The 21,070-nt window shown below is 38.4% G+C and overlaps 1 protein-coding gene across 4 annotated transcripts in view; it reads right to left on the bottom strand.

Moving 5' to 3' along the window:
* ATP2B2 (ATPase plasma membrane Ca2+ transporting 2) overlaps window positions 1-21,070 on the bottom strand; it is a 447,770-nt gene that overhangs the window by 52,385 nt on the left and 374,315 nt on the right. For all 4 annotated transcript variants that reach the window (XM_062007951.1, XM_062007952.1, XM_062007953.1 and 1 more), the window contains exons 15-16: window positions 2,314-2,555; window positions 1,624-1,858 (exon numbers count right to left, since the gene is read on the bottom strand). In XM_062007951.1, the coding sequence (XP_061863935.1) occupies window positions 1,624-1,858; window positions 2,314-2,555 (477 nt within the window). The remainder of the gene's footprint in view (window positions 1-1,623; window positions 1,859-2,313; window positions 2,556-21,070) is intronic.

Genomic DNA, 21,070 nt, shown 5'->3' with positions numbered 1-21,070 from the left:
GATGGATTAGCAGCAAGAGCTCATCTGATGACAGATAAAGTGAATGCTGTTTTATCTCCAGTGACTGTGGAGAGAAGGAGCTTATCACACAGTTTTCATCTAAGTAAGATTTACTTTATATTACAGCCTTCTTGATACTTAAAAAAACCCCAAAAAAGCCCATTACCATGCAAAGTACAGTTACACAGTTGGTAACTGTAGTTGTATCATCTTAGTTTCAAAAGTTACAGCAGTTTGAAGCACGTAAAAGCCTACTTTACAAAGGACTGGGGGAAATATCTCCAATTACTTTGCACCTCTGATGTTTTAGTAAGAAAATATCCTTTCCTAACATGTCTAGCATTGCCACCAGTTCTCAGTGGATCAAATACAAAGATTTTCATGTGATTAAAAAAAGACTCACCAAAAATGTGAAATGAGTCAGAAGAACAAAAAAAGACAATGGTTTTGTACCAAATCACTTACTCTGTGCAGCGCCAGAACACACTCTTTTTTGTATAAGAGAAATTTCAGTTACTTTTTAATGACCTTACCCCAGAGAAAAGCACATTCATTAATAATCTGCTGAAATAACAGCAGAATCAAAGAGTGGATTTCTTGGAGTAACCCAGCATTTAGCAGGAGGTGCTGGGGCAGGTGGTCTCACACCACGCCACGCAGCTGGAGCTGAGCCTGCACAGCAGCCCCAGCCACACACTCACAGCTGAGTCAGTGAGAAAAGCACTATAGATACCCAAAATGCTTGCATTTCACTCCCAGCACTTCCAACTTTGGGGACTTACCTTCTGTCACTGTTTCTAAACTATAGAATAGAAGTAATTCTCCACTACCAAGATTAATTATCAAGCACTGTATATATAGGTCAGGAGAAAAAGTTTCTACCTCTTAATATACCCTTTGTACTACTGCAGTAATACAGTTAATGAGTGCAGTAGCAAGGCATGTGCTTCCAGTGTGCTCACTCTGAAGTGACTTTCTCAGTGTTGCTGAGTTGAAATCTTAGCCATGTTTTCACAAGCCCTTTCAATGCTGTATCCATTTAATCTGCAGTCTTCCCATGGCAAAGCTCTTCTTTGTCCACATAATATGTTAAAAGCAGTTTTCCCGAGTAGACACCAGTTACAATGATAAGACAATTGTTGATAAGACAATTGGCAACTGTTACAGTGAACCACAAAACTCCAGGGCTGTGTGCAATTTCTGTGGAACCTGAGCACATTGGAGTTATAAGCATGGCAATTATGATCACTGCATGCCTTTTCCCCTCTGAGTTACACATCACCTCATCATTAAAAGGAAAGTTCTTTAATATCTGGGAGCACACTAAAACTTCTGCTGATCAGTCCTCCTATACACTACTCCCTGAAAGAAGGTTAAGTCAGCTTGATCCTGTAGTTCAAAAAGCTCTATTTTGCCTTATTTTAATATTAGTTGATTAATGATGGTTCTTATTGGGTTAATTATTTGACTTTTTAGCAGGTAAAGCCTATTTCTAACGCTCACTTCCATCTTCTTTGGCAGAACTAATTAAAAGGCAAAACAGAGAGAAATTCTGCAAGAAACTTGTCATTCAATTGATGTTCAGTTCTGAGAAATGCTTTATAACACTGGAACTCAATATACCTCTGGCCTTACTGGGTCTTCAATGCCAACAACACAAATGCAAGTCAGGTCAGATAATATGTCATTTTCGTTGTCCCAGTCGGGCTCTGGGCTGCTGTTAAAGTCTCGGAAAGCAACACAGATAGTTCTCAGTCCATCACAGGCCATAGGTTCAATCACTTTTTTCACCATTTCATCCCGGTCACGAGGTCTGAAGATCCGAGGTTCACCAGCTGCATTGAGGATCCTGGAACATCTTTGTTTAAAGATAAAAAAGCAAAACAAGATTGTGTATTTTCACAACTGCTGACAAGTATTTCCTTGTATCAGCTCATCTCATTCACTATTCTTTTGATGGCAAGTTTTAAGTTTCTAGTGGAAATTTCTACATTAAACAAGAAGATTCACTATGGAAATATCAGACAGAATTTGTTTCTAATTTATTACAGAGACACCAAAAGCCTTTCAGCCATTCTTTCCTCAATATCCATGTAATTAACAATCACACAGCTTCTAATGACATTGCAAAATCCTTATTTTCCAAATGGGTTAAATGTAAAGAATCCATCTGTAAACCACCAAATACAGCCCCATGTTTCATATAGTCCTATTTCTACTGTTAAGTAGTGAATTCCAAATACCAAAATCCCCAAATATTATCAGAATGTTTTGCACTTTGGAAAACCACAGCAACTCATCCACTGAACTTACTTCTTCAGAACAATTTCCGAAGCTCCTTTGCTGTACATTCGGAAGCTACCATCTGGCATTTTAATGACAGTGCTCATTGACTTTCTGACAGAGTTGAAAGTGTAAACTTTATAGAGTTTCTCCTCGGGGATGAGGTTGCGAACAGGCTCATAATCCTGCTTCAAATCCAGGACAAATCCCAAGAGTCCGCACTCCGTCTTGTTGCCTACCTGGCGAGGCAGGCCACCCTCTTTTTCTGGTGGCTGAAGAGAAGAAAAAAATTAGATATGAGTTTCTCTGATGATAAGAACTCTACAGTGCCTTCCAACAATTAACAGCAAAGTCACGGTGTACAGTTTAAGGTCTGAACCCCTAACCGTGCAATCACGTGTCTTCTGATTTTTTAAAAGCTAGCAAAAAAAATCCACGGGGCTTTAACACACTTGAAGCAGCTATTCTCACAATAAGCAAAATCCCTCTAGAGAAACAGCTACATTTGGACTCTTGCATTTCTTTCCTTTTAAATTAGCCACTGGCAGTAGAATAGCTTGAGATGGTTGGGCAATGCATCGTTAAAAAATGAAGTGACTTTCTTTAGGCTGAAAAAGAATTGATTCCCATTGGTCACATTCTTCTCTCTCCTGCTTGGAATTCTATTGTTTTGCTGACTTCCATGGTTATAATGATGAGTTAAAGAAAGATTTGTTCTTTTCTTTCTACTAAGTCTTTTTTATGTAAAAATAAATCTGCATCTAATCATAACAGCAAATCTCAGTGAAAAAAGTCTTTCCAACAATCTAATAGTTCTACACCTAAAAGTACCTTTTTCTAGAATTACCAGTCTGTAATTACCGTTACTCTGCTGCTTTAGATAATAAATGCTTTATACATTAGGAAAAAAAAAGGAGTAGGCTAAACATTTTGCAACTCCAGACAATTCTCAGTCATTCTAAGGACAAGAAAGGCTTTACCTTCCCATTTACAACATAAACAGACAAGCATACATTTCATTTATAAACTTTCTTGGAGGTGTAATGCACCCCAAACAAAAAGCTCCTGTGTTGTCAAGACTCCAAGTTACCTTAAACTGACCAATGTGTGAACTGGAGACTGCTGATAACTTCTCTTGTACCAAGTAGAATTAGAAGAGTGTTGTTTAAGCTAGGACTGAACTATACCCATGGGAACCAAAAGATGCAACTTTAATTTGCCTTGGAAGCAGATTTTTATTTGACTCAAGACAATACCACAGGTCATAATTTTGAATGCCACTTAAACTTTTGCCTCACACTATAGTTTTAGGACTATGCAGGACTATATTCAGAATCCACACTTAATCTCAGTGTAGACTGTGAAATCCAGTCTACTTTGGAAATGGGATTCTCAAGTAGATGAAGTTCCCTCAGTGGGAATGATATATGGAATGATTCAAGTTGCACATCAGTAATTCTTCTTAGATTTGAATTCTTGTAAAAACTATGGCTGCACAAAGGGAAAAGGGGACCTTTAAGTAAGCATTAGTAACTAGTCTACATACTAGTAGCTGGCTTAAAGAATGAATGTCAGATAGATAACTGAAGATAGAACTGAAGTAAGCAAGTAAATACCAATTTTTCCACATAGTCACCTTTCTGCCACCAGGAAAATATATACCTGGTGGCAGATTGATTAATGACATTTCTTTTTTCAGAGAGATGCATCTACATTGAGCAATACATCATAATAAAAAAATCTTTGTCTCTAAGACACCTATTTTTACAAAAATGATCCTATCATCTTTCTTCTGTATGAACCATTACTGAGTTCAGTAATATGGGGAAAATTTATGTTGCTGAGATATTTTAGTGTAGGTTCATGCAAAACACTGACAGTCAGCAAAAATGCTAAAATGATGTATTAATTTTATTATAAGATACAACAACTTGCCCTGCTCAAAGCTCATTATGCTGTCATGTATCGTCCCTCTGGATTCTCAAAGTCACTTAAGAATCCCTAATTTAAGACTAGAGTGCTTGTAGTTTTGTTTATCTGGAAGGATTGTTACATTCAGTGGATATGAAAATGTCAGGTAGGAGGCAAAAATATCATATAAAATGCAGTTTTGTTTAAATAAATAGGGTTAATTTTCATGACATTTCAGGTTTGTAGCACCTGAAACGTGCTAAGAACCTGAGGTGTCTCAAAGCAACAGAGCAATCACCTTCCCTGTTTGGGTAGTGATGTTAGGAAAGTCTGACTTCTACATGTGTGTCATATCAAATATTTCCATTTTAGATCTAAATGCTTGTTTATGCTTTGTTTCTCTCTGCCACTGAAGTCAGTGAATCTTGGCATTGGCTTAAATGTGAACGTGACCGAGCCACTAGTGAACACACATTGGAAACCAATGGAAGACAAAAGTGGCACTTTTCCATCAAAAGCATACAATCCTAGGCAACAGTTAATTCGTGCACATGATTTTGTCATGCCCTGATGTGAATGGATATTGAGAACATTAAAATCTACCCACATTGCACTGTATAGGAAACAAGAGTCCCTCTAAAAGTATTTTTATTTCAGCAAAAAAGTAGATGACTCTCTCCTCTTCTTGCTGTGGTCTAAAAATAGATCTCTTTCAGTGAACAGCTTTTGAATGCAAATACGTAAGCAAGGGGAAAAAAATACCAGTGAAAAGAAAACGAACAGACATTTCAGAAAGGTTTCAAAATCTACCAAGTGGCCACCTCCCTCTAGAGCAGCTGCTGTCTCCATATTCTTTGTACATTACATTATAATAAAGCATATGGTGGTGAGAGCTGGCAAGGAGCGCTTCCTTTCCTGTACTGCTTCAGCTCGAAAATCTATATGCCAAAACTAGTCTCCTTGCAGATTGCTCTTGACAATCCTTTGCAGAAGCTGCTGGCTTTTAAAACTTCCTACTGTGTCGTCTCTAAATTTATTTCTTGGTGAAATTTGCAGTTTACAGCACCCAGAAATTAAGGGGATGGCCCAAAGGGGTTACTTGGGAATAATTAAGTAGGAACAACCTCATTGACTTCTCAGAAAATGGAAAACATTTTGAGGACACAAGAGAGAAAGCCTTTGAACTATGATTTGTGAATAAGAGCTTAGTGGTTTTGAATTCACTGCTGCTCAAGAGCTCAGTGACAGATCTTCTGCAAGTCACAAGACAGCTACACACCCTCCAATCTTTTAGTAGGAAGAGATTCACTGATCCAATACCTTCCTGCAATAACAAATTTCCACTGATCCTTGTAAAAATGGTCTCAAATGTTTCTTTCAAGTCTTTATATTATTTGTGTAATAATATTATTTCAATTGTAACTAAATACTTGCATGTAAAACAAACTGCAGACAGATGTTAAACAACAACTATTGGATCAAAATAGGTTTCTAGGTCAAAGTACAGATGTATTATTAAGGCTTAAAACACCAACCCAAAAGCTAGCATTGACCTAATACTGAATTTGAATTAGAGAAGGAATTCTCAGAATTATTCCACTGGCAACAAATTGACTAATAAAATGGGTTAAGAGGGAAGGAAGATAAAATTGTGGACATAATTTAAAGAGGTGCTTCAGCTGTTTAAATTAGGTTAGGAAATTATAATAGTTCCATTTTTACCATAACATTGACTAAACCTCATTTTTCTTCTTGCCCCTTTGGATGTGAAAAGAGAGGACCATGCAAGAAGATCCAAGTCTTTCTTAAAAAAAATGTTAGCATTTCACGTATTATATGAGGACTTCATTTGCTTTGTGTGATTCTCACATGTTCTCCAGATTGAAGTATCCCTTTAGAAAATGACAGCTATAAATATACACATTTTCTTAAGAGAAAAAAATAACTTTGCTAGAATATTATATGTTCCACTTCAACTCCACTCAGCACAAGCAGGCAAACAGCAGAAAATACATTTTCAAATTAAATTGCAAAAAATATCCACTCTGTATTTACCAAAAAATGAGAAAATGGACCAGGATGTGTCGGGTTTTTCTCCATATATTCAAACATTACATATATAAAATAACCAAGAAGGCTGAATTCTGCTTGAACCATGTGACGTGTAGTGTAGAACTACTAAAACCCTATAGTACCCTCAAGTTCTTCACATAAAATGAATAAATGGTTTAATTGAAGACATCTAAAGCAAGATTAAAATAGCCTAAATGTATAATCAAATATAACAGCTTTTTGTAGATACAGTTCTATTCAATTGACTTCAAGCTAAACCAAGATAGCTTTAAAAACAACTGTTTATCTTAGAGTGAGTTCTTTTCAGGCAATGACTAAGAATCTAAAACTTTGCTTGACTAAATAAAGTTTTCAATTACAAAATGGGACACAGTTTCAAGAGATGTGTTGACAAGAATTAAAGAAGCAATACTAGACTTCATCTGTTCTAGATTTCATTTATGATACCTCCAGAATCTTGTTAACAACAGAAGTTTAACAACAGTGTTGGTTTTTTCTGTCTTTCGTATTGTGACTACTTCCACAGATCCTTCACTCATCTGTTCTGGATTTCAAACACCAGAAACAAATTTACCTTCTTTTTCATTCTTTACTATTTATTCTCAGAGTATTTGTTGATTTCTAGCTCTATCACTTCTGCATAACTACATAGGATTGCACATCCCTGCACAAGAATGCAACAGTCGCTTTCCTAAAGCTTTGTGAGAAAAAGCTTACTTTTGACATGCAAAGATTCTCTTACAGACACCTTTTTTACACTTTCACTTACTGTTTAGAAAGTTTACTTAATAATCTTGTCTGATTTTTCCCAAACAATCCCATGGAACTTTCCCACCTTATATTTTCAACACATATACTACTGCTGGCTTTGTGGGCAAGACACACAATCACAGAATCTCAAGGGTTGGAAGGGACCTCAAAAGCTCATCCAGTGCAACCCCCCTGCCAGAGCAGCACCACCTAGAGCAGGGCACACAGGGACTCATCCAGCTGGGTTGGAGTGTCTCCAGAGAAGGAGCCTCCACAGCCCATCTGGGCAGTCCCTGCCAGTGCTCCCTCACCTCAACAGGGAAAAAGTTTCTACTTGTGTTTCTTTGGAACCTCTTATATTCTAGCTTGTACCCATTGCCCCTTGTCCTATTACTGGCCATCACTGAGCACAGCCTGGCTCCAGCCTCCTGACACCCACCCTTTACATATTTACACACATGAATGAGGTCACCCCTCAGTCTCCAAGCTGTAGAGCCCCAGCTCCCTAACCACTCCATCATCTTCATGGCCCTGTGCTGAACTCTCTCCAGCAGCTCCCTGTCCTTCTGGAACTGAGGGACCCAGAACTGGACACAACTTGTATATTAACACTACACAAGACTAGGATAATACTAATTAACCAAACTCCAAATGGTTTATTAGAATTGTTGAAAAATCTTTTTGTGTATTGAAACAAATGAAAACAAAACAGCACCCTAAAGATATATTTCACTACAAACTCCTGGCATCAGGTCTATACTGTTAAAATGTTATGAATTTATTTTCATAAGGTCTTCATTTAGGAATTAAAATGAGTCTTTATATCCTGTGCCGATTCTGATCTTTGCTACCTTTGAGGACACATCTAGAGTATTATTGACTTGACTGATAAAGAAGAGCACAATTTCTCCTCACACTGGAATTCTTTTCATGTATTTTTTCCATGATCACGATGAGTCAGTTACCTCTTCTTCACACAGACCACAGAAAGGAATATGCTTTCTGATAATATACATGCTATTTTACATCTCAGAACCATCACAGCAATGCACAATGCTGTTCAAATTCAGTTAAAGTCAAAAGCTAGTTTGAATTGGGGTCAGCATTGAAAAAGAACAGTTAACAGTTAACTTGGAGCTTGTTGCATAATCTTTTTGGCACCAGAAAAAAACCCAGACTGCATTAACCTTACATACTGCTCTGATCTCACTCACTGCTTTTAAAGTCCAACATTTAGAAGTTTAAAGATTTTTTTCTCTATTATTATTCTGCTACAGACCACTGGGCAGACTAACACAGGTGTCACCACAAAATAAAATCTATCTCTTTTTTTACCTTCACAGGATTAAAAATTTGTATACATTAAACTGATACTTCTTTTACTTCAGGCTCAAGCAAAGTCTTTCAATTCCAGAGAACTAGAAGTGTGCCTCTCTTAAGGATGGTAAGCTTCTAAATTCCTGCCTCGGATCAGTTTGCTCTATAATGCATCATTTTTTAGGTCCAATGATTACACATTCATCAACTCAAAGCCCTCTGGGACATCTATTTGGAATTTGGTTCCAAACTCAACAACAAAGAAATGTTTGGGAACGCTTTCATAAATGCTCTGGTAACTAAGACTGGCCATGTTTTCTAAATATGATAGGATTTGTGTTTCACATGTTATATAATGGTGTCACACAGTGCTGCACAGAAGCTACAAAAATACTGCAGGGTGGCATCACAGACCAGAGGATGTGGAGTGTTTGAATTCAAAGTAAGTGGGAGGAACGGGATTATGAGAAGAAATTGGGTTTACACCAATGCATATTGGCAACTAAGCACATCAGCAGTGTTCCCTGGCATAAAACAGGAATAAATGAAAGGAAAATATGAAGAGGGAAATAATAACTGGATCACATAAATAAACAAACATCTGGAACGTCACCAGTGCTGCCCTGTAGAGATGTGTGTCTCCTATTTTTTTTCTGAAAGGAAGGTAAAGGAATACAACAGCTAATTCTTTTAGTTCCCCATTAACCACAAACCCTTAGTGTTCAGAGCAGCAGGAAAACATGCACCAAGTAAGTTACCTCACATTCTCACCATTCACTCCAGCAGCCACCATCACAATCTTAGCAAAATCAAGGCAATTTATTCCAATTCCTGACTAACAGGCAGTGATATGTTAGCCAGCCTGGTACCCATTCCAGATCTAGACAATCTCAAAGGAAAGCACTTGAAACACATTTCAGCAGTCAAAAGACACACCAATTCTGAAGACAGAAATGTAAATAACAAGGTTGTTTAATGATAAAGCTATACATTTGCAAGTTGGTACTTAACACTACTGCATGGTGAGGCTGCCTTCCCACTGAAGCACCTACTGCACAGCCCCTTCATTACTACATCCTGAACGCAGCAGAACTCTCACACTAGTTAGACCTCTATGCTACAGTAAAACTGTAGTCTCAAAAGTACTTTTATATTGCATGTCAAGGCCAAGTCAGGACCCCAACTTGCTGGCAGTTCAAATTGTTAAAGCCATAAGACAGCCTTCACATCTCTCGTGGTTAGATTTTTATCAGGACATCCTTCTGAGCTCAGTGATGCTGTCTCAGCAAGAAATGAGTAGCAACAGAGAAGCAGTTTAAAGGGCTTCCCTGTCACTGATCAGCTGCACCTCCATCTGACATGAAGCAGGCTCCTCAGACGAGTGACAGCAGTGTCATTGGGCACTGCTCCACAGCATAGGTCCACGTCTCGGTATTTAACATCTATTTTAACGACCAAATCCACTCACTTCCTCAGAAATTACTCTGTAGAGTGTAGGATTAGTTCTGATGCAGGATAATTACTTATTTCTTAGGAGGATATCTAAAGACAGACCTGAAAGTGATGCAGCAACCTCGTTACCTAATGAAATGCTGTGGTACCATGTCATTCTCATTGCTAACGCTTTAGATGGATACAGGTTTAGTCAGACAGCACATTACATAAAAATGGTGTATTTCAACATCTCTTGTTGCCTCAAACAATAGCAATAACCATGTAAAAAGGGGCCATCTATAATTACGTAACATATCAGTGTGACATTACCTATCAACATGGCAAAGTTGAGAGCAGCAGTGATGTGGCTCAGTGAATGTGGCTCATGCTTGCTTCAGCTCACGTAATAGGAACAAAGAAAAAATACGACCCATACATTCCCCCAAGAGTGATTATGAAAGAAGATTAAATCTTGCATGAAGAACAGACTGAGAGGCTGGTGTGACAGTCTCTATTCCCTCTCTCATTTACTGTTACCTATTTTTACCTTCAGAAAGAGCCAATAGTTAGCCCTTAATTTTAATACCAAATAATTAAATCAGTGGTTTTGTTTGAAGAACAAATTTACCTTTATTTGAATTAAAAAGGATAAAGGAAAAAAAACCCCACTACTGCAAATATGAAAATTGTTTCTTATCAGTAGTTTAAGGTACATGGATGGATATGTCAGTCCTGTACACATTTTTTTGACAATTACGGAGTAGTTGAGGCTGGAGGGCACCAGCTTCCCTCTTTTGGGGGACCACCTAAGCCCTGGAGCCCCACCAAAGCAGGTTCAATGAGAGCAGGTTACTCATGGCTGTGGCCAGCTGAGCCTTGAGTACCTCCAGGGAAGGAACTCTACAACCTCTCTTAGTAAGTAATGCCAGTGTTTGCCTATCCTCACAGTAAAACATGTTTTCTTATGTTTAAATGGAATTTCTTGTGTTTCAGTTTCCTCTTCCTGCCTTTTTGCCTTTCCCTTGGCACCCTTGCAAAGAGTTTGGCTCTTTCTTCATTCCCTCTCATACACATTGATAAGGTCCCCCCAAGCCTGCTCTTCTCCAGACTGAACAGTCCCATTCTTCACAACCTCCACGTCAGAGACTAAGACCCATCATTCTTCACAAGCTTGCATGTCAGAGACTAAGCCCCACCATCCAGGTCACTAATGACATGAAACATGATTGTCTCCCCTTATTGATCACTGGGCTACACCATTAGTATCCATTTCCAGATGGACTTTGTTATCTGAACCCCCGGCTATCAGCAGTTCAGCCAGGTTTCAATTTACCTCACTGTCCTTTCTGGTCCATGCATACCTACATCAATTTCTCAATTCATTCTCAAGGACAGAGGATGCAAGTTAAAACTACAAGCAAAACATTTACATTGTGCATAAATTCCCAGCCATCACAAATGCTGACACACATGAGCAACCTGCACTGTTCATATGGTATCAATCCCAGATACAAAGAACTTGTTAGAACTAATCAGAACAAAAAATGCTATTTCCTTCAGCTTCACATCCAGGGAAAAAGTGGGATGGCTACAGTAGAAGCAATATTTGAGGTAGGTAAACTTGAGGATGCTAAATTTGGCTAGATTTACCTATGCAATTAATATAAGTGGGCCCAGAGCAAGGACTTTCAAATTATGAAAACACTAACTGAGGACTTTTTAAAGTTAATAATACCTTTCCATAAAGTCCTGCTTGTGTGACTGAACAGTACAAACACTAACATGTGTATGTTACATGTAGGCATTACAATTCATCAGCAGTTCCACAATCAGAAGACAGGCCACTTGAGTGATCTCATCATCTAACTTTTTGCTTTTGTAATAAATAACCTACAGTTCAAGAATAAAAAAATCACAATAGAAGGTTGGATGTACTGTAATCTAAAAAATAGAAATGCTTCAATAAAAACATCTGATTTCTAAATGACAACAGTTCATGGCTGTTTTCAAATAGAGGTACATTCACACACCACATCACAGTCCAAAGAATGAACTCTGTCTTCTCATGACACTACAGATTTGTCATAGTTATGATGAGGATACTTCAATCTTAGTGTTTCCAGATTAGAATCACACAATCTTAAGGACTGGAAGGAACCTTGAAAGCTCATCCAGTGCAACTCCCCTGCCAGAGCAGGACCACCTAGAGTAGGTCACATAGGAACTCATCCAGCTGGGTTGGAATGTCTCCAGAGAAGGAGACTCCACAGCCCATCTGGGCACCCTATTCCACTGAATTTTACAGACACAGATTTTTCTCAGCATTTTCCCCAAAAGAGTCTTGGTAAATCTACTATGGTATATGACATTATCTATCTGTATTTAGGGACATTTATTTTGGTTTTTATCATAACCATTCCCACGTCCCCTTAAAGCATCTAATCTAATGGCAATTGGGCTCCCAAATCTTGAAAATTATATCTTCCATTTCCAAATCTGGACACTAAAAAAATTAAAATCTTCACTTTTTCCCTTTCATACAGTGATTTTCACAGGGAACTGGCAATTGTTAGATTTATACTAGTGCCATTGCAGCTTTGTTTAAGTGCAAGCAGAACTGTTGACGAGTAACCTACATAATCAAAATAATTAGACACAGTAATTGTTATTAACTTACTTTAATTAACAACCAATTTACTTTAAATATAGTCTAAGTACGAGGTTTCAGTTCAGGCTCATTATAAAGAAGCAAGAACACGTTTCTCCCCTACTACCAATACCATTAGAAGACAGATCAGAATGATAAATGTGCCATTTCTAAACCAAATTGATCACAATTAAGAACAGATCAACAGATTTGATAAAGTTCTAATAATTTGTTCCATATATTTGGCAAATTCTCACTATATTTTCACAAACAACAAACAAGTTGAACATATTTTTTCAAGTGCAGAAGAGAAATTGCACTTAATTGCAGAATTGTAATTGGTACCTCCATAACGACAATGCAAACATCTGCTACCTTGTTTTAGATCTATTAAACCAAGGCTTTACTGCACGCTGGAATTAGCCTGGCTTCATGAGCATAGCAGACAAAGAAAACAGAGATGAGATGAACTGAATAATGTTGAGCTGATCAGACAGTGAAAATTTCATTTCAGGCAATGTCTGCAGTTTAAAAGGTGTATTTCCAAATTAGCAACAACACTAGAGACTCACATTTTTTGCCAACATTGGAAGAACTGATGCATCTGTTTTAGGGCTGAAACCTCATCTTTTAGACTTTTAAATCCAGCAGTGATCTACCTAGCAATTGTACATTTGGAAAATGTCCTTCAAGCCACTTGCTTTAGTAATCTGTCAAAAGTTTCCTCCCTAGCATCTCAAGATTTTCTCTTACCAAAGATGCCTATGAAGACCTCATTCGATGTTGCTGAACATATCATGATCATAACCCCAGTTACAGAATCTTCCTTACTTTTAACAACTAGTTAACTGCCAATTAAAACTAATCATACTTTCTAAAAACCACCTTCACTGCTAGTCTGAAGTGGACCTCAATCATGATTTTTACTAGCCATTGTACACAAGTTTCAGTCACAAAGCTGTGAAATACACACCATCTACTCCACGGTATCTAAATATACCAACTCTCATTCTAATTTGCATTACCTTCACTATCTTTTTTACTAATCTTGTAGTGCACTGCAGACATGAAACCATCACTGGGGGGGGGGAAAACCCCAAAAAAGCAAAACCCATAAGAACAAACTACAAAACCCCCCAGTGCCACTATCTGAAAAATATGCACTGTGACAATGGTCATATTGTACTAGAATTTCATCACATTACCCAACAGAAAATGCATGGCCTTTACACATGCAGATCTGAGTTCCAACCAAAAAACCCCACTATTTGTAGGCAGCTGATCTGTGCATACAGTCTTCATTTGCACAAAGCTTATCGATATATTGGATTTTCTACTAAACAGATAGGAAAAATAATTGTCTAGAAAGGCCAAACCAAAGCAAAGATTAGTCTTAATACTCACTGCCTTCTGGTTGCAGTATAATTACAAACAATATGGTGGGTGTCAGGAGGTTGGGGCAGCACTTTTTTCTGTTGTATCTAGCAACAGGACAAGGGGTAATGGGATGAAGCTGGAACACAAAAAGAACCATTTAAATATAAGAAAAAACTATTTAACTGTGAGGTGAGGGAGTCCTGGCACAGACTGCCCAGGGAGAGTGTGGAGGCTCCTTCTCTGGAAGCTTTCAAAACCCGCCTGGACATGTTCCTGTGTGACCTGGTGGGAGCTGCTTCTGCGGGGGGGTTGGACTGGATGGCCTTTAAAGGTCCCCTCCAACCCCCACCACTCTATCATTCTATGATTCTATGAATTGTACAGTTTAAGGTGCTAAATTTTATAAATGCAAAGCAAATCTAGCCATGTGAAACATAGTCTATCATCATTATAGATCTTCTCTGCTACTAGTACTTATTTCCAAAGTACTTCTTCAAGTATCCATTTCTAAAACTCATCTAAAAGCACTAACAGCAGCTATTTTCCTTCTCATACAAAACATACTCCTCTTTAAATCTATTCTAGCACGTAGCAGTTAAAATTAATTTTCATTGGGTTTTGATTAGTCTGAGGTTGGTTTTTGGGGGGAAGCAAATGAGTGACCTCAAATGTATGTAATATTTCCTCATAAGAATTATTTGCATGGCTGGTGAGGTAATGTTTGAGAAGCATTTCAAACCGAGTCCTCTGGCCTGTCCCTTTCCTTGTCAGGATACTGAGCATGATGCCTTTGCTGAGCAGACTGTGAGACTGCAGCCAATTTTTATCTGGTTATTCATTCAGAAGGAAATAGGACAGGAATGATGGAGAGGCTGAACATCCTGTCCTTTGCAGGAAAACTGACGCAGAAAAACTTGTCTCTCATATCTTCCAAATACATAAGCCCTGGCAAACCAGCACTGAGCTCTGCAAACCCTCCTCCTTTGTACTGGGGGGACATGTAAGGCAACTAAATTCTCTGCTCACTTGAATAAGTAGAAGGCACAGAAACATAACAACAGCATAAGAAATTAGCAGGGGAACTTTTTCATGTGCTCAATACTTTCATTCAGTATTATAAACAACAAGCTACATCTTCTGCCCAACACTCATTTGTAATTTCAGATGGATATGAAGTCCCCCTGCCTCCATCAGGACTTGCCAGGGGCCAGTCATACTCCTTTGCTCTCTGTGTTTGCATTTACACAGGAGAGAGGTTTGTAGTAGTACTTACTAAAGTTGCCTTAAATGTTTAAAACTGCCTTCAAGAAGCTTAGCTTTTCCATCCAAGGTGCTTGCCAAAACAGATCTGTCATATCTTCAGTGATGCTAAGGAATAGTATAGTTTTGAGTACATAAAATAACTCAAGCAACCTTTCCTTTGAAAATTTTCCATTTCTTCTGCTAGACTCCAGCTGGGAAAAGGATTTTATGTAACGGGTGCCTTCTGCCTTCCGTCCATCAAAGTCATATGCCCCTGAGAAAACAGATCCATCACAGACATATGCTTTTGAGAAGTCTGTGCCCCTTGCAGTTTGCTCAGAATCTGTGGTTACAGATCTCCAGAACCCCATCCACTCTAGAGATTTTTCTGGTGTATCTGTCACCATATCTAAAAGCAGCAAGGCCATCATTTTTGGACACACTCCCACATTTGCTTGTAAATAACACAGAAACATGACTGATTGGAGCCCAGAGGATCCAAGAGATTCACATGCAATGACAGATAGCTGGAAGCTTGAAAGAAAAATTAGTAGTGGTGGCTACCTGGAGAAGAAAGCAGGAGCTAGAATTTGAAGTACAGGTTTTTATTTACTGTTTATTTATCACCAACTTCCTAGGACTAGCTGTGTCTCAAAAGAAATAGTAGTGTTTTGCTTACATCAACAGAAATACCACAAATCTTAAGTGCAACTTCAAAGAGGAGCAACACCAAGTCAATTTAAAGTCTCTTTCAAGACTGTAAAGTAAGTCCTGCACATTTATTGCTCTGAAATTAGCAAGATGTTTTGTGTCACATACTGTATTGCTGATCAGGCATGGTACCAGTTGAGGGGATTTTTTGAGCTGAGGGATTTTTTTTTCCCCAGAAGAATGAATAACATTGGAACTCTGAGAGTAAAACCAAAAAACCTTACTAAAATTATATGTCATATATTTATGTTATGTGTCTGAAAAAAGAAACCTCATGTCATCCTTCTTTATGGGGTGATTCACCCACCCCATTGTCTCCTAGTATGGCTGTTTGGGTATCTTTGAGTGTAAAACCACTATCATTTCCTATAAAATTCATATTAAATTATAGCCTTTGAAGTTATCATCTCCCTGTTTCTGATCCTAGAGAACACAAAGAAAACCTGCATTAAAACAGATGTGCCTAAAGTAAGCAGTTTACCCTCACTCATGTGAAAACAAAAGCTCCCATCAGGCAAACATGCTCCCTGATAATACCCCTGCAAAGTGTTAACAGTACATTTAAACAAGGATATCAATTAGATCCAAGGTGTGATGATTTTATCAATAGGGCATCATATGGGCTTAAAAATATATGCTCAACCAATTAAAAAATATGGTCCTAAAAGCAATCATAAGACAATAAACAATATTTGTGTATCTAGGTGAAAATATTTGGAATATCTTGCAGGAAAAATTGACTTTTAAAGCCTGCATTCACCAATAGGTGTTTGGAAAGAGCTGGTAGTCATCCCTGTTAAGTGAGTCATCTTATGCCAGGTATGGGTGGAAAGCAAGAACATGAAAGTAAAATAACATAAAACACTATAAAAGGTAATAGGAGAAGCATTTGTTGCATCATAGCAAGTTAAAAGTCAAATTTGCTCATTTTCAGACAAGCAAGCATTGGGGAGGCTAATGTGGTAAACGATATCATACTAACAAAAAGCTTCCAAGTGACTGCCAATCCTTTTTATATCTTGCAGAGATTATTTATTCCAAAGGAATAGATGGAATCTGCAGTCACCAAGCTGTGATGGCAAAGAAGGCCAGTATGAAGGAGGTTTTTATTACCTTGTTTTCTCTCACATGAAGAAAATATAATTGAAGAAGAAATATCATTTACTTGATTATACACTTTCAGCTAGTATGAGGATAATTTGTCATGCTGCATTACACAGTGCAGGATCATTTTATGTCTCCATCTTCTCATCCTAGGTTCATTTGCTGCTGAGGCAGGACAGTCACCCCCTTCTTTGACAGAAAAGGAGACTGGGAACCAAGAAAAAGAGTTGCTAGGAGCTGCAGTTCTCCTGTTGCCAAGTTCATTACAGCTTACTGTAAATTGAGAACTTCACCAAAAAAAAAACTAGCTTGCTCTGAGCACATTTATCTCACCTCTACCTATAACATTTCTGCCACATTGTGGGGAAATTTGCCTTGCCTCTGACAACTTGGCCACTCGTGAAAATATGCAACCTTCCAGGGCTTCACAATGTCAACAAACAGATTTACAGGCCAGCCCTGCTCTGATCTCTGCTCCCTAATCCTCTTTGCTTAGGTAAATCTATCCCACAGACAACTGTCCAGAAGCTTTCTGGGCAGCTGATTTCATTCTACCCCTCTCAGACTTCATTTGAAAAAAAGCCTTTTGCTAGCAAGATAAAGCTCCTGTACCCCAACAGCAGAAAGCAAAACAGGGCTAACAACATGTCCAATGTTTTACATATTGAAGTGTTTTTTTCTAACCAGTTACTTCAATTAATAACTCAGTAGTTAATTTAGTGAGAAAACTACATTAGTACCTCTAATTATATAAAACTTGAATGGCAAGTGATGTATGAAGATCATTACTCTTTGCTAATTACTGTTCCTAGAAGGAGAGACAATTCACCACACAATCTATTATCTCCAATAATTATTACACAGTCAATAATATGCATGCTGTAGGTTGCTTTTTTCCTCCCCAGCTTATTCTGAGGAAATGCTTACAAAGGACTTTATGAAAAGGTTTTAAAGAAAATGTTGTTGGGGATATTTTTTTGGGGGGGTGATGATTGTTTTGCTTATATATAGAAAGATGCTTTGGCCTGCATTGTCTGGGCCCATCTATAATGTATATCTACATGATACAACTGTATAACACTGGGAACAGAATACAGAAAATGAGATAAAGAGATGAATTTATCTATAGAGGTCATACTTTGGCCTATGAAGCAAAAACACATACCAAATGCACAGAGTTTTATAAATCAGCTCAATCACATTTCAATCAAATCAATTGTTTTTATTATGATTTTAAAAGGCAGAAAAGCAGCATTTGGCTGCAGATTCAGAAATGCTCCAGAGAAGATTTTAGTGCCATTACCAGAGCATTTCAAAAACAGGAGCACACACAATTGTCAAAAATTTCCACTAGCAAACTGATGTCCTGAAAACAGCCAATAAAAGATGTACAGTATTATCCTCAAGTCACTTGACTCATAAGACAACCTCACTGACCTAAATCCAACCCTGTTGAGCTGGAAGGTACCGCGCTGAAAATCATGCACGGATTTGCTGCACGATTTTCTGCAAAGCAGATTTGCCTCCATGTTTGTCCTCATATCATGTATTTAGGAGGTTTTTGTACCCCTAAGATTGCAGAACACAAACTGGAAAGCCTGGAGAAGAGCTTCATGATTCCATACAAATCCACTTGCTCTTTTTCAGACAACAAAACAAAAAATTGCTATCTTTGAATCCTTGCACCAGTTCATTAATTTGTAGCTGACAATCCTCCTCTCAGGACATTTTTTATGTGACATTTTCTGGATGGCTTTAAGCACACTAGAAGCAGAGGATTTTGTCATTCCTGATATATTCCTCAGTGACAATGCAGGAAGAAGACTCAAGCCTGTTGATTCTTCCTCTTGCTTCTCTCATCCAAAGCCCAGTGACCCAGATGACAAGCCAATCCAGTGTCATCATATGGGCAAGCTGCAAAAATTCATTGCAGATATGTTTCTCTCAGCATTATTATGGAAGGATAAAACCTTCCACTGATCTATTCTTACATTAAATGGCTGTCAAACAGCACTCCTCCTCCTCCCCATCCTTCTCAACCTCAAAACACAAATTACTGAAAGGCTGACACATGATCTAGAGGTAAAATTGATTTTTGAGCAATGCCTGAGGAAAGAAAGCAGAGTTAAAAAAACTCATTATGCAGGATGGTCTCTGCTGAGATTGTCCCCAAAATACACTCAAAGCCTTCTATACCAAAATTACTAGTGCAAACTTCCCTGTGGACAGAGCTTTCAACTCTGTGTGAAGAAAATGTGATGCAGTAGAATATGGAAAGAATAATACATGAAGACACTGCTGCTGCCACGTTATCATAATCTGTCCTCCTTCTGTTCCAGTTTTATCTTCTTTCCCCTCCACGTGCCCTCATTGTGACATTCTGTTTTCTGGAGTTCTCATTCCTTCTTTCACTGCCTCTCATTCCCCAGAGCTGACCTGCTTTCTTATAGGCAAGTCAACCTTGATTGATGACTTCACTGTCTCTCTGAAAAGGGACTTGACTTTTTTCAACAGACTTCAGCAGCTGGAGCTGCTGGTTATATTTGCAGCTTAATGTTAATGGGAGGGAAGTACAGAAGGAATAGAACAGAATTTAGGCCAGGTCATTTTCTTGGGTTGTCATTTAATGTTATTATAAATGAGAGCTATTCTCAATGCAGTATTTTTTTTACCACTTCTTTTTACCACCCTATTTCTAGCATACTTGTTTTTGTTGAAGTGTTTGGAGATTATCTGAACCTTTATGGACAGTAAAACAAATAGTAATGTTATCTGTATTTTAGCCCAAGAAACAAACAACTTGAAAACAGATCTTAAGAAAACCATACCTAAGAGTAAAATTATCTGTCCAGTTTCAAATGCCAAAATAACTAAAATGTAGTTTAGAGGATAAAAACCACAAACTCATGATTCTTCTTTACTAAAGAAGAGAATTCTAGTGACATCCTTTAGTAGTTCCATTTAGCATGACTGGCCTTGGCAGACATCTACAGTAATGCTGAGGCTCTTTTGCTGTTGCCTCAGGAAATGCAAATTCTGATGATCTTCTATTGATAGACTGTTGGCATAATCTGATCAATTTGGTTTTGAGCTTTGTGCAAAGCTGAAATAAACAATCTTTCCTAAATAGTCAGGTTCTTGCTCTTCCATTCCATTCTGAAAACAAGACTTCATATAAATTCACAGGCACGTTAGAATTAGAGAGCTGTGAGCAACTTCTGCTTAAAAGGTATGACATGTCAATCCTCTTTTCTATCACTGATAACTTCATATATTATTGTATGGAAAAATCCATAAACCAACCTACTATTCATTTTCAAATGGTTCAGTACAAAAATTCCAAGTATCCATATTTCCCAAAACAATTTTAACTTGTTTTCAGGAAGGCCTTTCTATATTGAAGGTGATGAAACTATGAGAAGTGAAAGGAGATGACAGGTAATTTCTGTTGGTTAAATAATACATCTCTGCATATACATTATTATTGAGGTTTTTTATAGGATTAAATAAAAACTAGAACTAATTCAAGTGTTTGATAAATGAAATTCAGTCTTTAAATATGATTCCAGGAAAAAAAAATCTGTGAGAGAAGTGTGTTTTGTATCTTGCACACCTTTTTAAGTATTGTTTCTGATGAGGGAACTGAGGCACTGTCAGCAAGTTTGCTGCTGATACTGAAGTGGGGGCAGTGGCTGCCACCCCAGAGGCTGTGCTGCCATCCAACGAGAGCTGGACAGGCTGGAGGGTTGGGCAGACAGAAATCTAATGAAATTCAACCAGGGCAAGTGCTGAGTCTTGCAGCTGGGAGAGAACAACCCCATGGGCCAGTACAGGCTGGGGAATGAACTGTTAGAGTCGTGTAGGGGAAAGGGACCTGGGGGTGCTGTGGGCTGCAGGATGAGCTTGAGCCAGCAACGTGCCCTCATGGCCAAGAAGGCCAATGGCATCCTGGGCTGGGTTAGAAGGGCTGTGGGCAGTGGGTTGAGAGAGAGGTTCTCATTCCCTTCTCCTCTGACCTTGTGTGTCCAGCTCTGGGCCCCTCAATTCCAGAAGGACAGGGAGCTGTTGGAGAATTCAGCACAGGGCCACAAAGATGATGGAGGGAACCATCTCCCTCGTGATGAGAGTCTGAGGGAGCTGGGGCTCTTCAACTTACAAGAGACTGAGGGGTGACCTCATTAATGTTTACAAATCCATAAAGGGTGGGTGTGAGGAGGCTGG

Source organism: Colius striatus, chromosome 15 (genome assembly GCF_028858725.1).
Source record: "Colius striatus isolate bColStr4 chromosome 15, bColStr4.1.hap1, whole genome shotgun sequence".
In the NCBI taxonomy this organism is placed as follows: Eukaryota; Metazoa; Chordata; class Aves; order Coliiformes; family Coliidae; genus Colius; species Colius striatus.
This window is presented reverse-complemented; position numbering and strand designations above follow the sequence as displayed.